Raw genomic sequence first — 15,718 nt, forward strand, 5'->3', positions numbered from 1 at the left:
AAGGTTATTCCAGGGGTAAATACAGGAAGACCTCAGAGATATTGCAGGTTCCTTTCAAGACCACCACAATAAAGCGAATATCTCAATAAAGCAAGTCACATGAATATTTTGGTTTCCAGTGCATATAAAAGATATGTTTACACATACTAGAGTCTGTTAAGTGTACAACAATTTCATTATATAAAAAAAACAATGTACATACCTTAATTTAAAAAATACTTTATTGCTAAAATAAAAATGCTAACCATTGTCTGAGCCTGCTGGAAAAATGGCACTGATGGACTGTGTAAAAAGTGCAATAAACTGAACTGCAATAAAATGAGGTATACCTGTGGTGAAGTTATCACCCCAACAATAAACTTTTAAAATTGTGGTTTGTTTTTTTCAGGTGAGGGGGTGGATTTTTGTTAAGAAGAAATTCAGCTGGACAATAAGAGAATAAGTTTTGAGAGGAGATGTGCCCTGCCTGGTGCTGACCTCCTTTTGTCTGAAGGGAACGTAGATTAGAAGAAGTTAGTATATAACCGAGAAAGAGATGTTTGAAAGCTGAACCCAGTGGGTAGGTCCCAACCTAGTGGCCAACGGCCAGCAACACAGGGATGGCATGTGTTCAAGAAGCATCAAAATGTCTTTGGCCCAGGGAAATCTTTACGCTGAGGGGAACTCAGATTCTTACTAATGTCTGTGAAAGGATGAACAGCTGCTTCTCCTGAAAAGAATGTCGGGATCCTACTTTCTATTTTAGGAGGAGCACACATACAAGCCACACCCACAGAAGAGGACCGTGTGCATAGGGCCAGTGCGAGGTCAGAATAAACAAGCCCAGCCCATGTGAGCAGTGGGTCACCCCAGCAGCAGTATTATGAAGGGGGCCTGGTGAGTCCCTATTTTGACTCAAGGATCATCACTTTCTCTCTTTGTTCTAGTCCCATTGGTTTCTTTCTTTCTTTCTTTCTTTCTTTCTTTCTTTCTTTCTTTCTTTCTTTCTTTCTTTCTTTCTTTCTTTCTTTCTTTCTTTCTTTCTTTCTTTCCTTCCTTCCTTCCTTCCTTCCTTCCTTCCTTCCTTCCTTCCTTCCTTCCTTCCTTCCTTCCTTCCTTCCTTCCTTCCTTCCTTCCTTCCTTCCTTCCTTCCTTCCTTCCTTCCTTCCTTCCTTCCTTCCTTCCTTCCTTCCTTCTTTCTTTCTTTCTTTCTTTCTTTCTGTCTTCCTTCCTTCCTTTCTCTCTCTCTCTCTCTCTCTCTCTCTCTCTCTCTCTCTCTCTCTCCCTCCCTCCCTCCCTCCCTCCCTCCCTTCTTTCTTTCTTTTCTCTCTCTCTCTCTCTCTCTCTCTCTCTCTCTCTCCCTCCCTCCCTCCCTCCCTCCCTCCCTTCTTTCTTTCTTTTCTCTCTCTCTCTCTCTCTCTCTCTCTCTCTCTCTCTCTCTCTCTCTCCTCTCTCTCTCTCTCTCTCTCTCTTCCATCATTTTTTATTGGTTTCAGGTGTACAAAGCAACATACTAGACACTTATACCCCTCACAGAGTGATAATCCCCTCCACCCCCCTTCCCCAAGCTACTGCCCCTCTAACATCTTACATGCCTATCTTCCTTATGCTGTACTCCACCTCCCGGGACGATGTACACACACCTATAGTTGACACACACTATCATTCTCCTTCAGCTCCAGGCGTGTACCATGTCGGTCATGCCTCTGCACCGTCCATGAAGTGGCCCCCTTGATAAGTCCATCATTGGTTTCTTATTTCACATCGCTCTCAGTGAGTGAGTTGTTCCTGGTCAGGTTCCAGGGTGAACAGCCTCTGAATCACATGCTCACCTTTATCATCAGCACCTTCTCCAGCTCCCTGAGACCCACGGGATAGGGGGCTTTAAAGTATTTAGGCAACTGCACACATGGAGAGCAGAGTCCTGCAGCTGACATGCACTGTGACTGATTTTATTTTTAACCAGTAATCTTTGGTTTATCTGCTATTGGCAGAAGCTGCTTAGCCAAACAGAAATTCCAAACTTCAGAAAGTTTAGCTTAACAGAAATTTCCCAAAATGCCTTACATAAACAGTAACAGGAGTCAAAATGGTGATTGTGCATTCATTATTGCTAGTTAGCTTCTCTTGAAAAATGGCCTGTTGAGTGAATGGGCCAAAGGTGCCATTCCATCTGTCGAGTATTATCTACTTAACAACTGTCAGCAGCACTGCATAATGAAAATTCAGCATGTCTCTTCACATTGAGTGGACACTTCCTGAGGACCCTCTGTGACAATATTTAAGCTTGGCCCTGTGGTGGAACTCAGTTTCTCTAAAAGCAAGAATATTTGTGATTGTGGCGGGCTGCTTCACCAAAACACTAGGAAAATGCATCATGAAAATAAGATTTTGCATTCATTCATGCATTCAGACATATAAAATAATTGAAAATGAGGAGCAGGGACATGCACAGAGCACAGTGTTGAGAACATGTTTAGAAACAACAAAACTAAGTCCAAGCTACTAGTTGACCCAGTACCAACACTAGCATTTAGCCTTAGCTGGGAGACAGGGGGCTTCCTTTGAAAGGGGAATGACCATGGAAGCCATTCAAAGATCCTACAGGGGAGGAAACAAACACTAGGCAGCCAAAGAATACTCAGTAGGTTAAAATTATGGTTCCACAAAACAGGGACTAAAGGAGAAAGAAGCCCTCAAACAACACCAACAACAACAACAACAACAACAAACAAGCAGGCAATAGGAGAACAAAAGGATGTTAAAAGTGAGTTGACAATGCTTGGGGGAAAATTCCTCTTCCTTAATCCAACCCAGCCCTCTTCTCCTTCTCAATGGTTGCACCATTAATCAGTTAAGTGAAACAATGAAATGTGCCCACTACATTTCTATGAGAATTTTGTTTTCAACACATAATACATTCTCCCATTACAACATTCAGTGCTAAGAGAAATTAAATGCCTACAGAACCCTCCAAGTGAGGAAAAAATGTCACATGAATTTTATACAGAGCCAATACGTCATGCATGTATAAAGGCATTTTCAGATGTGACAGAAATCCAGGAATATAGGACCCATGAGCTCATCTTGAAAAAACTATTTCAGAAGATGAACTCTAATCAACCTAATGGAATTTCTATGTACCCTTTAAAGAGACAAAAAAAGAATTATGTTGTAACATTCAGATGTTTAATTCACTTATTTTTCTTCCTACATTCACAACTTCAAACCAGAGGTTGTGATGACATTTTGTACATGCAAATTCTCCTTCAGGTCCTTCAGATGCTCATATGCTAACGTGCATGATGGAACTCAAAGAGGGGCATGTGAAATGAATTTGGGAAGTATTTCCCAAACTTCTTTGCTCAAGGAACCCTTCTCTTATTGACTCTCTCATGGGACTAGTTTCTGTGGAAATGCCTTAGTATTTCAGGATAATGAGTTCACGTCAGAAACCAATGCCTATGGTACAAATAATACTCCAAAATATTGGTATTATGTGATATGGAAGTCATCACAATTTCTCTGTTCCAGTCATTCTCCATTCTTCTTTCACTGAGGACATACTCTATATAGGCATCCTGCTAGGTAACTGACTCAACGAGAATTAAGCACGGGTGGGCCTTCAAAGAGCTTATAGGAAAGTCATCAATAATTATATGTTATGTTTGTTGTAGTAGTGGTACACTTACTGTAAGCATCTAGGGGCAAAAGTGATAAAAAAGAAATGTGCAATGTGCTTCACAAATCTGCACCTATTTAAACTTTACTGACTTGGTAGAAGAGGGCCATGCATGGGATATGACACTTCCCTCCTGCCTTACTCGGAAGGTGGGCAGTGGGGAAAGTGGAGGATTGTGGGAGAGGCATACCTGCACAAATGTCCACATATCTGGGTGTGGGCAACTGGGGAGCGTGTGCATCAGAGTAAAAGGAAAGAGTGCATCTGTGTGACTTACCAGGAGTCGGAGTCACAATAAAGCCAGATAAGAGCAACACCAGCCTCCTGAGCCCGGGGACGCCCCTCTGCCCACAGAGCTGTTTAGGGTCTCCCCACTGTCTCCCATCACTACTCAGTCTTCTGGAGTTCTTCCCTGCTCCTCAGCACAGCTACTCCCTTACCCTGTCTGGGGTCCTCACATTCGCCCCCCCCCATAGGAAATCCCCCCTGGCCATAGGCACAGACCCAGTCCTGGTGTTTAGTGATGAGCTGAAGACTCTCTTCTTCTAAAACCACTGACGAACCCCAACAATAGGGTATTCTCAGATTATTTGTCCTTATCACACTATTTTATTTGACTTGCTTTCACAGTTTATCATTCCTTCTACCCACCCTCAACTTGACATAATTTCTCTGAAGGTCTAGAGCCCTGGGAAATATGGGCCTCCCTTACAAATCCCTTACTCACGGTCCTTGGCTCTGTTAGGAGACTTGGCTGTCTCTTTATCCCCTGGATGACTCTTCCACACAATTTGGCCTGAGAAGTTAGGGGTGGCCATTGAGCCCAAATGCTGTGGCAAATAGAATGCCATTTAGCTCTGAAGGCAGCAGTCAGTGCCAGCAGGCAGAGGTATTATGTCCCCGGAGAGGTCATTACAACTTCCATAAAAAGAAGCGGCTCCCACAAGTATGCCAGCCCAGGGCATCCTGGCAGGCCCCAGTAGGCCCTCACTTCTCAGTGGCAATCCAGCTGGGACAGTCACTCAGAGACCCGCACACCATTTTGTTTTGTACGGGCGGTAATGCTCACACTCTGCCTCTTCGGTGCAGCCCTTTCTTGCAAATAGCTTTAATTGTTCCACTTGGTTTTCTGCTTCGTACAGGCAGAATGGCTGCAATAAGCACCTTAGCACTTGAATACTGTGCTGTTCAAGAGATGTATTTTCCTGGAGAGGAAAATATTGCTCACGCATGCATTTCTGTTTGGCTTGTGAAGTACCTTTCATGTACATTGGGTTTCTAAGAGGATTGGTTCTGGATTGCTAACATCTCAGTGGTGACGCTAAGCAGAAAGGATACTGGCAGATAAATTCTAAAGTGCTCTATGGAGTATAATTAACCAAATCTCCTCCTTCCATATCTGAGAAAGAACTTAAAAATCATCACCAGTGAGGAAGACGTGATCTCTTGCATTAAGGGACACTTAAGTTGTTTCTTTGAGGCTATTATCCAAGCCTGGCTGTGGGATGGACTCTGTTTCTCCAGATCCACTCCCAGTCATTTGTCAGAAGAACAAATGGACAGTACTTGATTTGTAGGAGGGTGATAGTGTTTTATTATTAAATGAATGTCTGCTGTAAGTTTGTTGTATCTATCCGGTGACAGATTTAGACAATTCCATTCTAGTCCTAGTTTGCTAAGAATTTTCTTTTCTTTTTCAAAATCAAGAGTGGGTATTAAATTTTATCAGAAAATTATTTTCTGTATATATTAAGCTATCCATAGGATTGTCTCTTTAATCCATTAGGAGAAAATGTAATGAATTGCATTCATTGATTTTATAATGTCAAACTGACTTGACATACCTAGAATAAACCCAACTTGGTCATGATATATTATACTTTTTAAATTAACAGGAAAATTTGTGAAAAGCTTGGAAATGGACAAAAAGATTACTTGGTATTCTTAATGAAAAACAAGGAATTTTCTAATTTTAAGTTTTCTGATTTTACAGAAACTGTGCCTTTCATAGTCTTTGAGCTATTTTACAACTCTGTAAATTGTAGATAATTGGTAGCAATGCAAATGATTCTCATCTGTAGACATGCAAATTAATTCTGCTTAGGGGAGGGACAATTAATTCTTTTTCCTACCCTCTATGATAAAAGCCAGGTTTTCATCTATTTGTAAATGTCAGCATTAATGTGCGGTTTTAAATTCTTTCCTGTGAACTAGTTTATGAGTTCTCTCAATCAACTGATAAAGTATTTGATGTGTGTGTTTAATATTATGAGTCATAATTGTATTTTCTTTAAAAATTATCTTCTAGCAGTTTATTTCTAGAGTCTATCTGCTATACTCTGTTAAGGATATAAGTATACACGATCATGAGTGAAACTGACCTGTCATGTTCTCATAGTTTCCTTAATGGGTTTTGGTATCTATGTTATGCTAACCTTTTTCATTTCTTTCAAAGAATTGTATAAAATTGAAGTAATATATATATTATACATATTAATATATTAATTATATATGTAATTTATATATATGTAATTATATATGTAATTTATATATATAATTATATATGTAATTTATATGTAATATATATGTAATTATATATGTAATTTATTTATATATAGATGTGTGTATATATATATATATATATGTATGTATGTATATGTAAAGTTTCAGGTGAAATGAAACTAGTTAGACATTTACACCCCTCACAAAGTGATAACCTCCCTCCCCCAATATATGACCCCTCTGTTAAAATTCCATTGACTCTATTCCCTATGCTGCAGGGGATGCGGGAGAAGGTGAGGGGATTTGAAAGTATAAATTGGTAACCACAATATTGCCAAGGGGAATATGAAAAACAGTTTGGCGTACTTTCTAATTAATTATTTTGGAGAACTTGTCAGTGAAGTCCCCTGGTCTTAAAATTTTTATTGTGGAATGATTTAATTATGAATTAGTTTTTTTTTTTGAAATTTTAAAACTGTGATAGTTTCGTATTTTTATTGTGCTCATTTTGGTATTTTTCTAGGAATCTGTCCATTTCAAATTTACTGGTATAAACAAATTCATAATATTCTCCCATTTCCCTTTTTTAAAAAGTCTCCAGATTATGTAATAAGCTTTTTTCCATTCTGTTATTTATTTGTGACTTCTCTTTCATCTGGGTCACTGTTATTAGTTTTGATCAAGCTATATTGATACTCCCTATTATATATTTGATATCTATTTCATTAATTTCTAATCTGAACTCTATTCCTTCCTTCTGCTTTAATTTTGCTGTTCTTTAACTTCTTGACTGATGCTTATTTAGCTTACTAATTTTGTCCTTTCTTTTCTGTGTATTTATTAATATAAATTCCTCTCTAAATACTACTATATTGTCTCAAAAACTGTTTAAATGTACTCTCATTATCAATTTAGAACTTATTTCAATGTTGATTATAATTTTTCTTTGTCCTATTTATTTAGAAATATATTTTTAAAATTCAAATATATGGGGCTTTCCCAATTATCATTGGTACTAATTTCTAGCATAAGTGCATTTGATTCAGGAAACACACTACATATGATTTCAATCTTTTGGAATACATTGAAATTTGCTTTCTGGCCCAGAATATGGTCATTTTTGATGTGTATGGTTGTATTATATGTGTCAAGAGAGCTTGTAAAACATTACAATCTGCAGTAGTTGGGTGCAGTGTTCTATATATGTTCTTCGGTCAATTGGGTACGTGATGTTCTCCCATAGTCTGATTGTTGTGAGTTTTTTTCTTTTTTGGCTTAAACAACAAACATTTACTTTCTCATATTTGTGAAGGTCAAAAGCCCAAGAACAAGGAGAGGTAGGATTGGCCTCTCCTTGGCTTGTGGATAGATGTCCTCTCCCTGTAGTCTCACAGATTTTTGTCTGCCTTTTCTGTTAATTACTAAGATAGGTTAAATTCCCCAACTATTATTTTGTACTTGTCTATCTCTTTATAATTTTCAATTTTTATATAATGTTTCATTTGTTTTGTGAATATGATTTATATATTTTAAGGCACTATTAGCTGCACACAAATTTATAATGGTCATGTATTTCCAGGGAACCCCTCTAGTAATGATTTTAGTCTGAATTCTATTTTGTTTAAAAGTGATATACTACACCAGCTTTCTTTTGGCTAGTGTTTGTATCCTTTATTAGACACTTTCATTTTCAACTTTTTTGTATCCTTATGTTTCAATATTCTTTATCATTTACTTTGAGTATTTGATCCACTTATCACATTTTGTAATTACTGATATCTTTGGGCTTCAATCTTCTCTATTATGTGCTTTTTATTTGTACCACTTCCTTGTGTATTATTTTATTCTTTCCTGCCTTACCCATGTTACCTTCTCTTAGTGTGGAAATTATATTCTTTTCCTATTTTTTTAGTAGCCACAATAGAAATTATAAGAAGCATGTTAAAATTATAAAAATCTAGTATTAATTGATAAATTTATCCTTTTCTTAAATAATGCAAAGAACTTAGAACATTTTAAACCTATTTATATCCATCCTGACCAATATGCTAGTGTCATATGTATTTTAATTCAATACATGTATTTTAAACCCAACAAAATATTTAACCTATTCTCTGCTCTTAACTCATCTGGGATCATTTTCTGTCATTTTTGCTGTTACAATTTCCTTTAGGTACTCTGCTGGAGACAAACTCTCTCAGTTTTGTTGTGTCTGAAAATGTCTTTATGTCACTTTCATTCTTGCAAGATTTAGAAACCAAATTATGGGTACTAGAGATGCTCAATTTTACTGAGTTGGTTACTATTTCTAGGCTAAGTTGACAAAATATCTAGCTAGCTATCATCTCTCATCATCTATCCATCTATCATCTAAATACTTCCGAGTTCAAAATGCAATTTCCAATTGAGGATAACGGAGTTTTTACTTAACTTCTATATTACACTTGTATCTTTTTTTTTTCCACATGGAGAGTGTTTACATTCAAAAGGACACAATATATGACTGAATTAAAATATCCAGTAATTACTCACTTGCTTTACCCAACAACAGTATCAAAATAATAATTCAGTATTATTCTACCAATTATTATCAAAATTATCAAAAACACTTAAACATTTTTTTCCTAGACTATATTCATTCTCCCCTATTTTAAAATGATGATATCTAACTTGTTAGGTCATACAGTCATTTGCATACTACAGTTTTTCCCTTTTAACTCTTTCATATTTCAAATATATATATATATATATATATATATGCATATATTTACAAGTATTAAATACAAAATATATATTTTATATATTATATATATATGTTATATATATATATGTGTTTAATGCTTAGCATGTTAATGATTCTATAAGCATATTGATATTTGAGATATGTTCTTTAGTAGATTCCCTTGTGCTAACACGAGGTATTGTTTTCTTAATGGGAAGACTATATTTTTTCACCTCCAAATATGACATTGTTGAGTTTCTAAAAAAATGTTCTTTATCACATTCATGTTTTAGATATTATGGCTGCATTAGATATATTTTAAGATCCCTTCTAATTCCAATTGTTTCATTATGAGGTCATTACTGCTTTTTGATTATGGCTTTAGAAAAACTGAGTACTCCCTTAAGCAATCCATCACCTCCACTGAATACCAGTGACCTGTTTTTACTTAATGGATACCTTCCAAATATTCTGATTCAATTACTTTAACCTCAAGACAACACAGAAGAAAATTAATTCTTCCCAGGGATTAAGAAAAATAAAGTGGAAAAACAAACTTTTTGTTTTAGAATTAAGTGTTTTCCTTTGAGGTTTTTCACTAAAAAATAAGTAAAATCAGCTTTTAAAAGTAAATGTAAAGTTAATTAAAAATTCAATAATATTCTAGACAGATTGGGGGGTTAAAGGTCCAAAGAAAAATAAACTACTAAGACTTATTATATGAGGGATGATCCAAGATGGCAGAGTAGGACACTGTACCTGTGTCCTTCCATAAACAGATTAAAATTACAACTAAATTATAGAACAAACAACCTGGAGAACCATCTGAAGTCTAGCTGAAGAGAAATCCTATAACTAAAAAATATAAAGAAGAAGCCAGGTTGAGACTGGTAGGAAAGGTGGATATGTGGAATGGGCCCCAAACCTCCCTGTGGCAGTTGAGAATCAGGAGGGATATCTCAGCCATGGAGATTCCCCCCAGAGGAGCAAGGGATCCCAGCCCCACACCAGGCTCCCCAACCCGGAGTACTGGGGCTGGGAAAAGGAGCTGCCATACACCTGGCTGTGAAAAACAGTGGGGATTCCGACCATCCAGCTGGGAAGGAAGGCTGCAGGACTTCCTCTTAAACAGCCAATGCATAGACCCACTCACTTGTAGGCACTCACCTTGGGCTCCAGTAGAGGGACAGTAACTCTAGGGGCCTTAAAGACATACAGCGGGCAGACTGAAGTGTGTGGCTTTGGGAGGAGGACTGCATGACATTTCCCAGTGAGGGGTGCTACTTCTGTGCATCCAGCAGGCAGGTGCCATTTTTCCTATGTAGAGCCTGGCCCCACAGGCCAAATCTGAATCTGATTGGCCTGGTGAGCTCTGTTGCTGTGCCCTGCTGACTCACTGTGACCACATCCCACCTAACTTGTGCACTGCTAGATGCACTTTGTCTGCAAGCAGCCAGCCCCACTGCATTGCACTTTTTCTTGAAAACTATCAGAATCCATGGGCCCCAGGCAGGCAGTGACCGGCCTCGGTGTGCTCTGATACTTTTGCTAAGTCACTCCAGGCTCAGCACTGGCACCAAACCAGAGTCTACATTAACCTGGTGACAACTCTTCCCATTCAACTGACTCCCTGAGACCTTGCCTCACCCAACTTGCATACCACACAAGGTTTTATCAGTGGCTGAAACTTTAGGGAACTGGCAGGTGGCAGCAGGCCTCAGGGTGTCCTGGCATTTTGAGGAGCTACCACAGGCCAAGTAGTGGAAACACCCTTGGTTCACAGTGTGGCCTCTCCCACCAGCCTTCAGGTTTAGCACAGGCAGCAAACAACTGAAGATTGCTTTGTAGCACTTACCAGGTACTCCCTGGCTGGTCACAGGCAGCGGGTGACTTGGGCCTGCACTAGAGCCTCTCATAAGAGGCCCCAGAATCAATATACCTGGAGGTCAGCTTCAGACCATAGAAGAGCACTACCCAATTAGCCCCACAAGTGACATATTCAAAAGGTGGTCTCAACAGGCAGCAGAGTCCACTGGGGTAAATCCCACCCAGTGAGGTAAGCCCCTCTGCACAGCAGCCCATGAGCTGTGGACGTGGCCAAACCCTGTAGCCAGTCAGCCTGAGGGTCAATCCTACCCACTAACATACCAATAGCAATCAAGGCTCAATTATAACAGAAGAGCACACACAAGTCACACAAGGGACACTCCTGAAGCATCTAGCTCAGGTGACCAGGAGACTTCAACTGTGCCCCACAGAATACTTGCTACATAAGGCCACCCAGCCAAGACTGGGAGACATAGCAAATCTACCTAATACATAGAAACAAACACAGAGAGGCAGCCAAAATGAGAAAAGAAATGCATCATAATTAAAATAGCAAGAGAAAATTTCAGGAAAAGAATTATATGAAATGGAGGCAAGCAACCTACCAGAAACAGAGTTCAAAACAATGGTTATAACGATGCTCAAGGAACTTAGTGAGAACTTCAACAAAGAGATGCAAGCATAAAAAAGGACGTAAAAACCATAAGAACCAGTCAGAAGTGAAGAATACAATAACTGAAATGAAGAATGCACTAGAAGGAATTACCAGCAAACTAGATGAAGCAGAGGACTGAATCAGCGATTTGGAAGACAGGATTTCTTTTGCTACAAAAAAAAAAAATAAATTTAAAAACGAGGATTGTTTAAGAGACTTCTGGGACAACATCAACATTTGTTGTAGCAACATTTGAATCTTTTACCAGTAGTAAAAGAGAGAAAACAACAAATGGAGAATCTATTTGAAGAAATAATGACTAAAAACTTTCTTTACCTGGTGAAGGAAACAGACATACAAGTCCAGGAAGTGCAGAGAGTCCCAAACAGGATGAACCCAAATAGGCCCACACCTAGACACATAATTAAAATGGCAAAGGTTAAAGACAAAGAGAGAATACTAAAACCAACAAGAGGAAGGCAACTAGTAATTTATAAGGGAGCTCCCATAAGACTGTCAGCTGATTTCTCAACAGAAACTTAGCAGGCTAGAAGGGTTTGGCAGGAAATATCAACATGATAAAAAGCAAGGTACAACCAAGATTACTCTACCCAACAAGGCTATCATTTAAAACCAAAGGACACATAAAGAGCTTCCTAGACAGGAAAAAAAAAAAAAGTTAAAGAAGTTTATCACCACCAAACCAATCTTACAAGAAATGATAGAGGGATTTCTTCAAGATGGAAGAAAAAAATAAAAATTATGAATAATAAAATGGCAATTGCTACATATCTATTAACAATTACTTTCAATGTAAATGGACTGACTACATGCTCCAATTAAAAGACATAGGCGGGCTGAATGAATAAGAAAACAAAACCCTTACACATGCTGCCTACAAGACACTCACTTCCGATTGAAAGACACACAGAGACAGAAAGTAAAGGGATGGAAAAAAGGTATTTCATAAAACTGAAATGAAATAATTTAAAAAAAAAGCTGCGGTGGCAATACGTATACCAGACAAAATTAAAACAAAGGCTATAACAAGACACACAGAAGGACCCAGTAATCCCACTTCTGGGTAATTATTAAGAAACCCAAAATGCTTCTTTGAGGGGTATGTGCATCCATATGTTCATTGCAGCATTGTTTACAATGGCCAAGATCTGGAGGCAGCCTGGGTGTGCATCGATGGAGAGGAGGTGGTATATATACAATGGAATAGTGCTTGGCCATGGAAGGGAATGTGTTCTTACCATCTGTGGCAGCAGGGATGGACCTGGAGGGTATTGTGCTGAGTAGAGTGTCAGACAGAAAGAAAGATGCAATGTGATTTCACTTATATGTGGAATCTAAAGAATAAAATAAGCAAGCAAAACACAAACACACTCATAGAATCAGAGAACATTTTGATGGTTGCCAGACGGGAGGGAGGTTAGGAGTAGGTGAAAAGGGGAAGGGATTAAGAAGTACAATTTGTTGTTTAAAGTAGTTATGGGGATGTAGGTTATAGCATAAGGAATACAGTCAATATTATTGTAGTAACTATGTATGGTGTCAGATGGGTACTAGATTTGTTGGGGTGATAGATGGAAGGGGGTTGAAAGGAAGGGTGAAAATGGTGAAGGGATTAAGAAGTACAAACTGCTGGTTACCAAACAATCATGGGGATGTAAAGTACAGGGAATATAGTCAATAATATGGTAATAACTACGTATACTGCCAGGTGAGTACTAGACTAATCAGGAGATCACTTCTTAAATTCTATAAATGCCTAACCACTATGCTGTACACCTGACATTAATATAAAATAATACTGAGTGTCAAATGTAATTGAAAAATTATATAAAAGTGGGGAAAAGTGAAAGGGAATAACAGGTCCAAATTTCCAGCTATAAAATAAATAAGTCATGGGGATTTAATATACATCATAGGGAAAATAATCAATAATATTGTGATAACATAGTACGGTGTCAGATGGTTGCTGGACTTATCATAGTAATCACTTCCTCAGGTACATAAATGTTGAATAACTATGGTGTACCCCGGAAACTAATATAATATTGTATGTTGACTGTATTTTTAATAAAAACCTTTTTAAGAAACTTACATGAGAAACAAACCTACAATATTTATTTCTGAAAAGTTTTGGTCCAACACATAAGTCCATCAAGCACACACAACTTTAAAATACGTATTTAAAGTTGGAAGATAATAAATACATAGATGGTTATATTTAAATATTTTTGAGTCTCCTCTAAATAAGCATTCATATACTCACAAAGGTGTCAATAGAAGTTTCATATTCATGTCATAGACAAAAATTTGTTTATTGTTGGTATGAAACTTAGTATTTCAATTTTCAAAAGTTTTCAATTTGAAATTCAATTCCCAAAAATTAAATAAGAACACATGCAATCAGTATTTCCATGTTTACCTATTTAATTTCCCTGAAAAACTAAAAAATTAGTCCAGCTATACAAATATGAGGCACACATTAAAGAAGAGACATGTTTACCATCAAGAACTGTGGAATTTTTCTTTATAAGAACATTTCAAGGCCCAGATAATAAAAAGACTTCAGGCAATACACAGCAAATATTTTCATTTAATAGCATTGAAACTTTCTCTGGAATTGTTGTACATTATACCTATTACTTTGTAATAACAGAGAGAAAATACAATTAGTAATACAAATATTAAAGGTCAATCATCAAAATTAATGCTTAGCATAGACTATTATTTATATGCACAATGTAAATAGGTAAAATCATCAATTTGATTTAATATAAAATACATTTCTAGCATATAATATTTTAAAAATGAGAATTATCAATTTTATCTCAACCAATCCACGTATTCATTCACCAAGGGAACAACATAAACTTAAAAATTCAGGATTTACAGCTTAATATTAGAAGTTTTCTCAATATAATACATAAAATATTCTGATCTGTACTGAACTGCACTGTACAAAGATATGTATCAATTGTTTTATAGCTTATAACCAAGTCTAACTGGTCACTAAAATTCCTTGACCAAAATATCACTAATTTTATGAGGGAAAGTCCTATAATAAGATGGATGTAATAATGGCCCCAATCTTTTCAAAAGCAGAACATGGAAGTTTTTGTTTTCAAAACTATGAATTGGTTTTCCAAAATTTGGTTCCCAAAGCCAACTTCTAAATGTTACAGCAGAGGTGGGACAGTAATGGAAATAAATGACTTAATGGAACTCTGAAGAAAAAAATAATTATCACAGATCTTAGTTTGAAAAACATATCTGGTGTAAGAGATATTCAGAATTACATAATAATGCTTATATCAAAGTTTATTGATTAGCTAAAGGGCAAAGAGTTAAGAAACAAGTAGAATGTAATATTTGCTTTCAACAAAGCAGACCAAGTAATATGTTATGTGTTAGGGTGGAATAGGAAAGAACTCAAGCCAGGCAAAAATTTCCTTTTGGACTTTCTATATAAACATCTATTTTGGTTTTGGACTGTTCAGCAGTGTGCTCATTGATGGAGAGGAGGAACTCTGCCCACCCATAAAATGCTTCCCAGGCCAACAGGTCCTTGTCCATGGCTCCAGAAAGGCAGCTCGGCCTCTCAGGTCCCTGGGGCCCCGTGGGAGCGTGGACGTACATGGAGATGGAATCCAATTTGCGTAGAGAGCTAAGCCATCCTAACAGGACTCTTCAGTGAACTGAGTTATTCAAATACCAGCTAAAAGGACAGACTCTAGATAAAAAACATGGGTAAGTATCGGTCTTAAAAATGCCCGTAAGAAGGCACGATGTGACTTTGCTGTTCACTGGCCCTATGTTCTCCCAGAATCAGGGCTTTATAAAGTCCTGGAAATCCTCAGCTCCCTTTAGCTGTCTTGCCAAATAAAATCTTAATGAACATAGTTTAAGTCCTTTATGGGCTCTGGAATCCCTTCAACCCAATAGGCTACAGCTGTTTTAAGTAACTTTTGTTCCATTGGAAAATGTGGGAGGGTATTTTGATCTTATCTAAGTAAGATCAGTGGGTAAACACTGTTCACCCCAAACCAAATAATGCTGCCTTCAGGGAGATGTCAGATAAAAAAATCAAGTGATACGCCAAGAAAGCACATTGTACCCATGAGCAAAGCCCTTTAGTGCAGCTCAGACACGTTCTTTATGAGGAAGCTCCAAGCCACTTGGTCATTTCATCTGTTAGGCAACAGAAGTCTCTCTTATTTGAAAGTCACAAGCTTCCGAAGAACTTCAAGAACTATTTTATAACAAAAGTAATACTGCTCCTATACACATATATATGAAAAACAAAAGAATGTTAAGTAATTAAATACCAATATCC

At 37.5% G+C, this 15,718-nt stretch overlaps 1 protein-coding gene across 1 annotated transcript in view; it reads right to left on the reverse strand.

Annotated features, from left to right (window-relative positions):
- Positions 1-15,596: 15,596 nt before the first annotated feature.
- PTPN20 (protein tyrosine phosphatase non-receptor type 20) overlaps positions 15,597-15,718 on the reverse strand; it is a gene marked incomplete at both ends in the record, with an annotated part of 54,019 nt that continues 53,897 nt past the window's right edge. The window contains one exon of the mRNA XM_081075434.1: positions 15,597-15,662. Within this exon, the coding sequence (XP_080931560.1) occupies positions 15,597-15,662 (66 nt within the window). The remainder of the gene's footprint in view (positions 15,663-15,718) is intronic.

Source organism: Rhinolophus hipposideros (assembly GCF_964194185.1).
Source record: "Rhinolophus hipposideros genome assembly, chromosome: 15".
NCBI lineage: Eukaryota > Metazoa > Chordata > Mammalia > Chiroptera > Rhinolophidae > Rhinolophus > Rhinolophus hipposideros.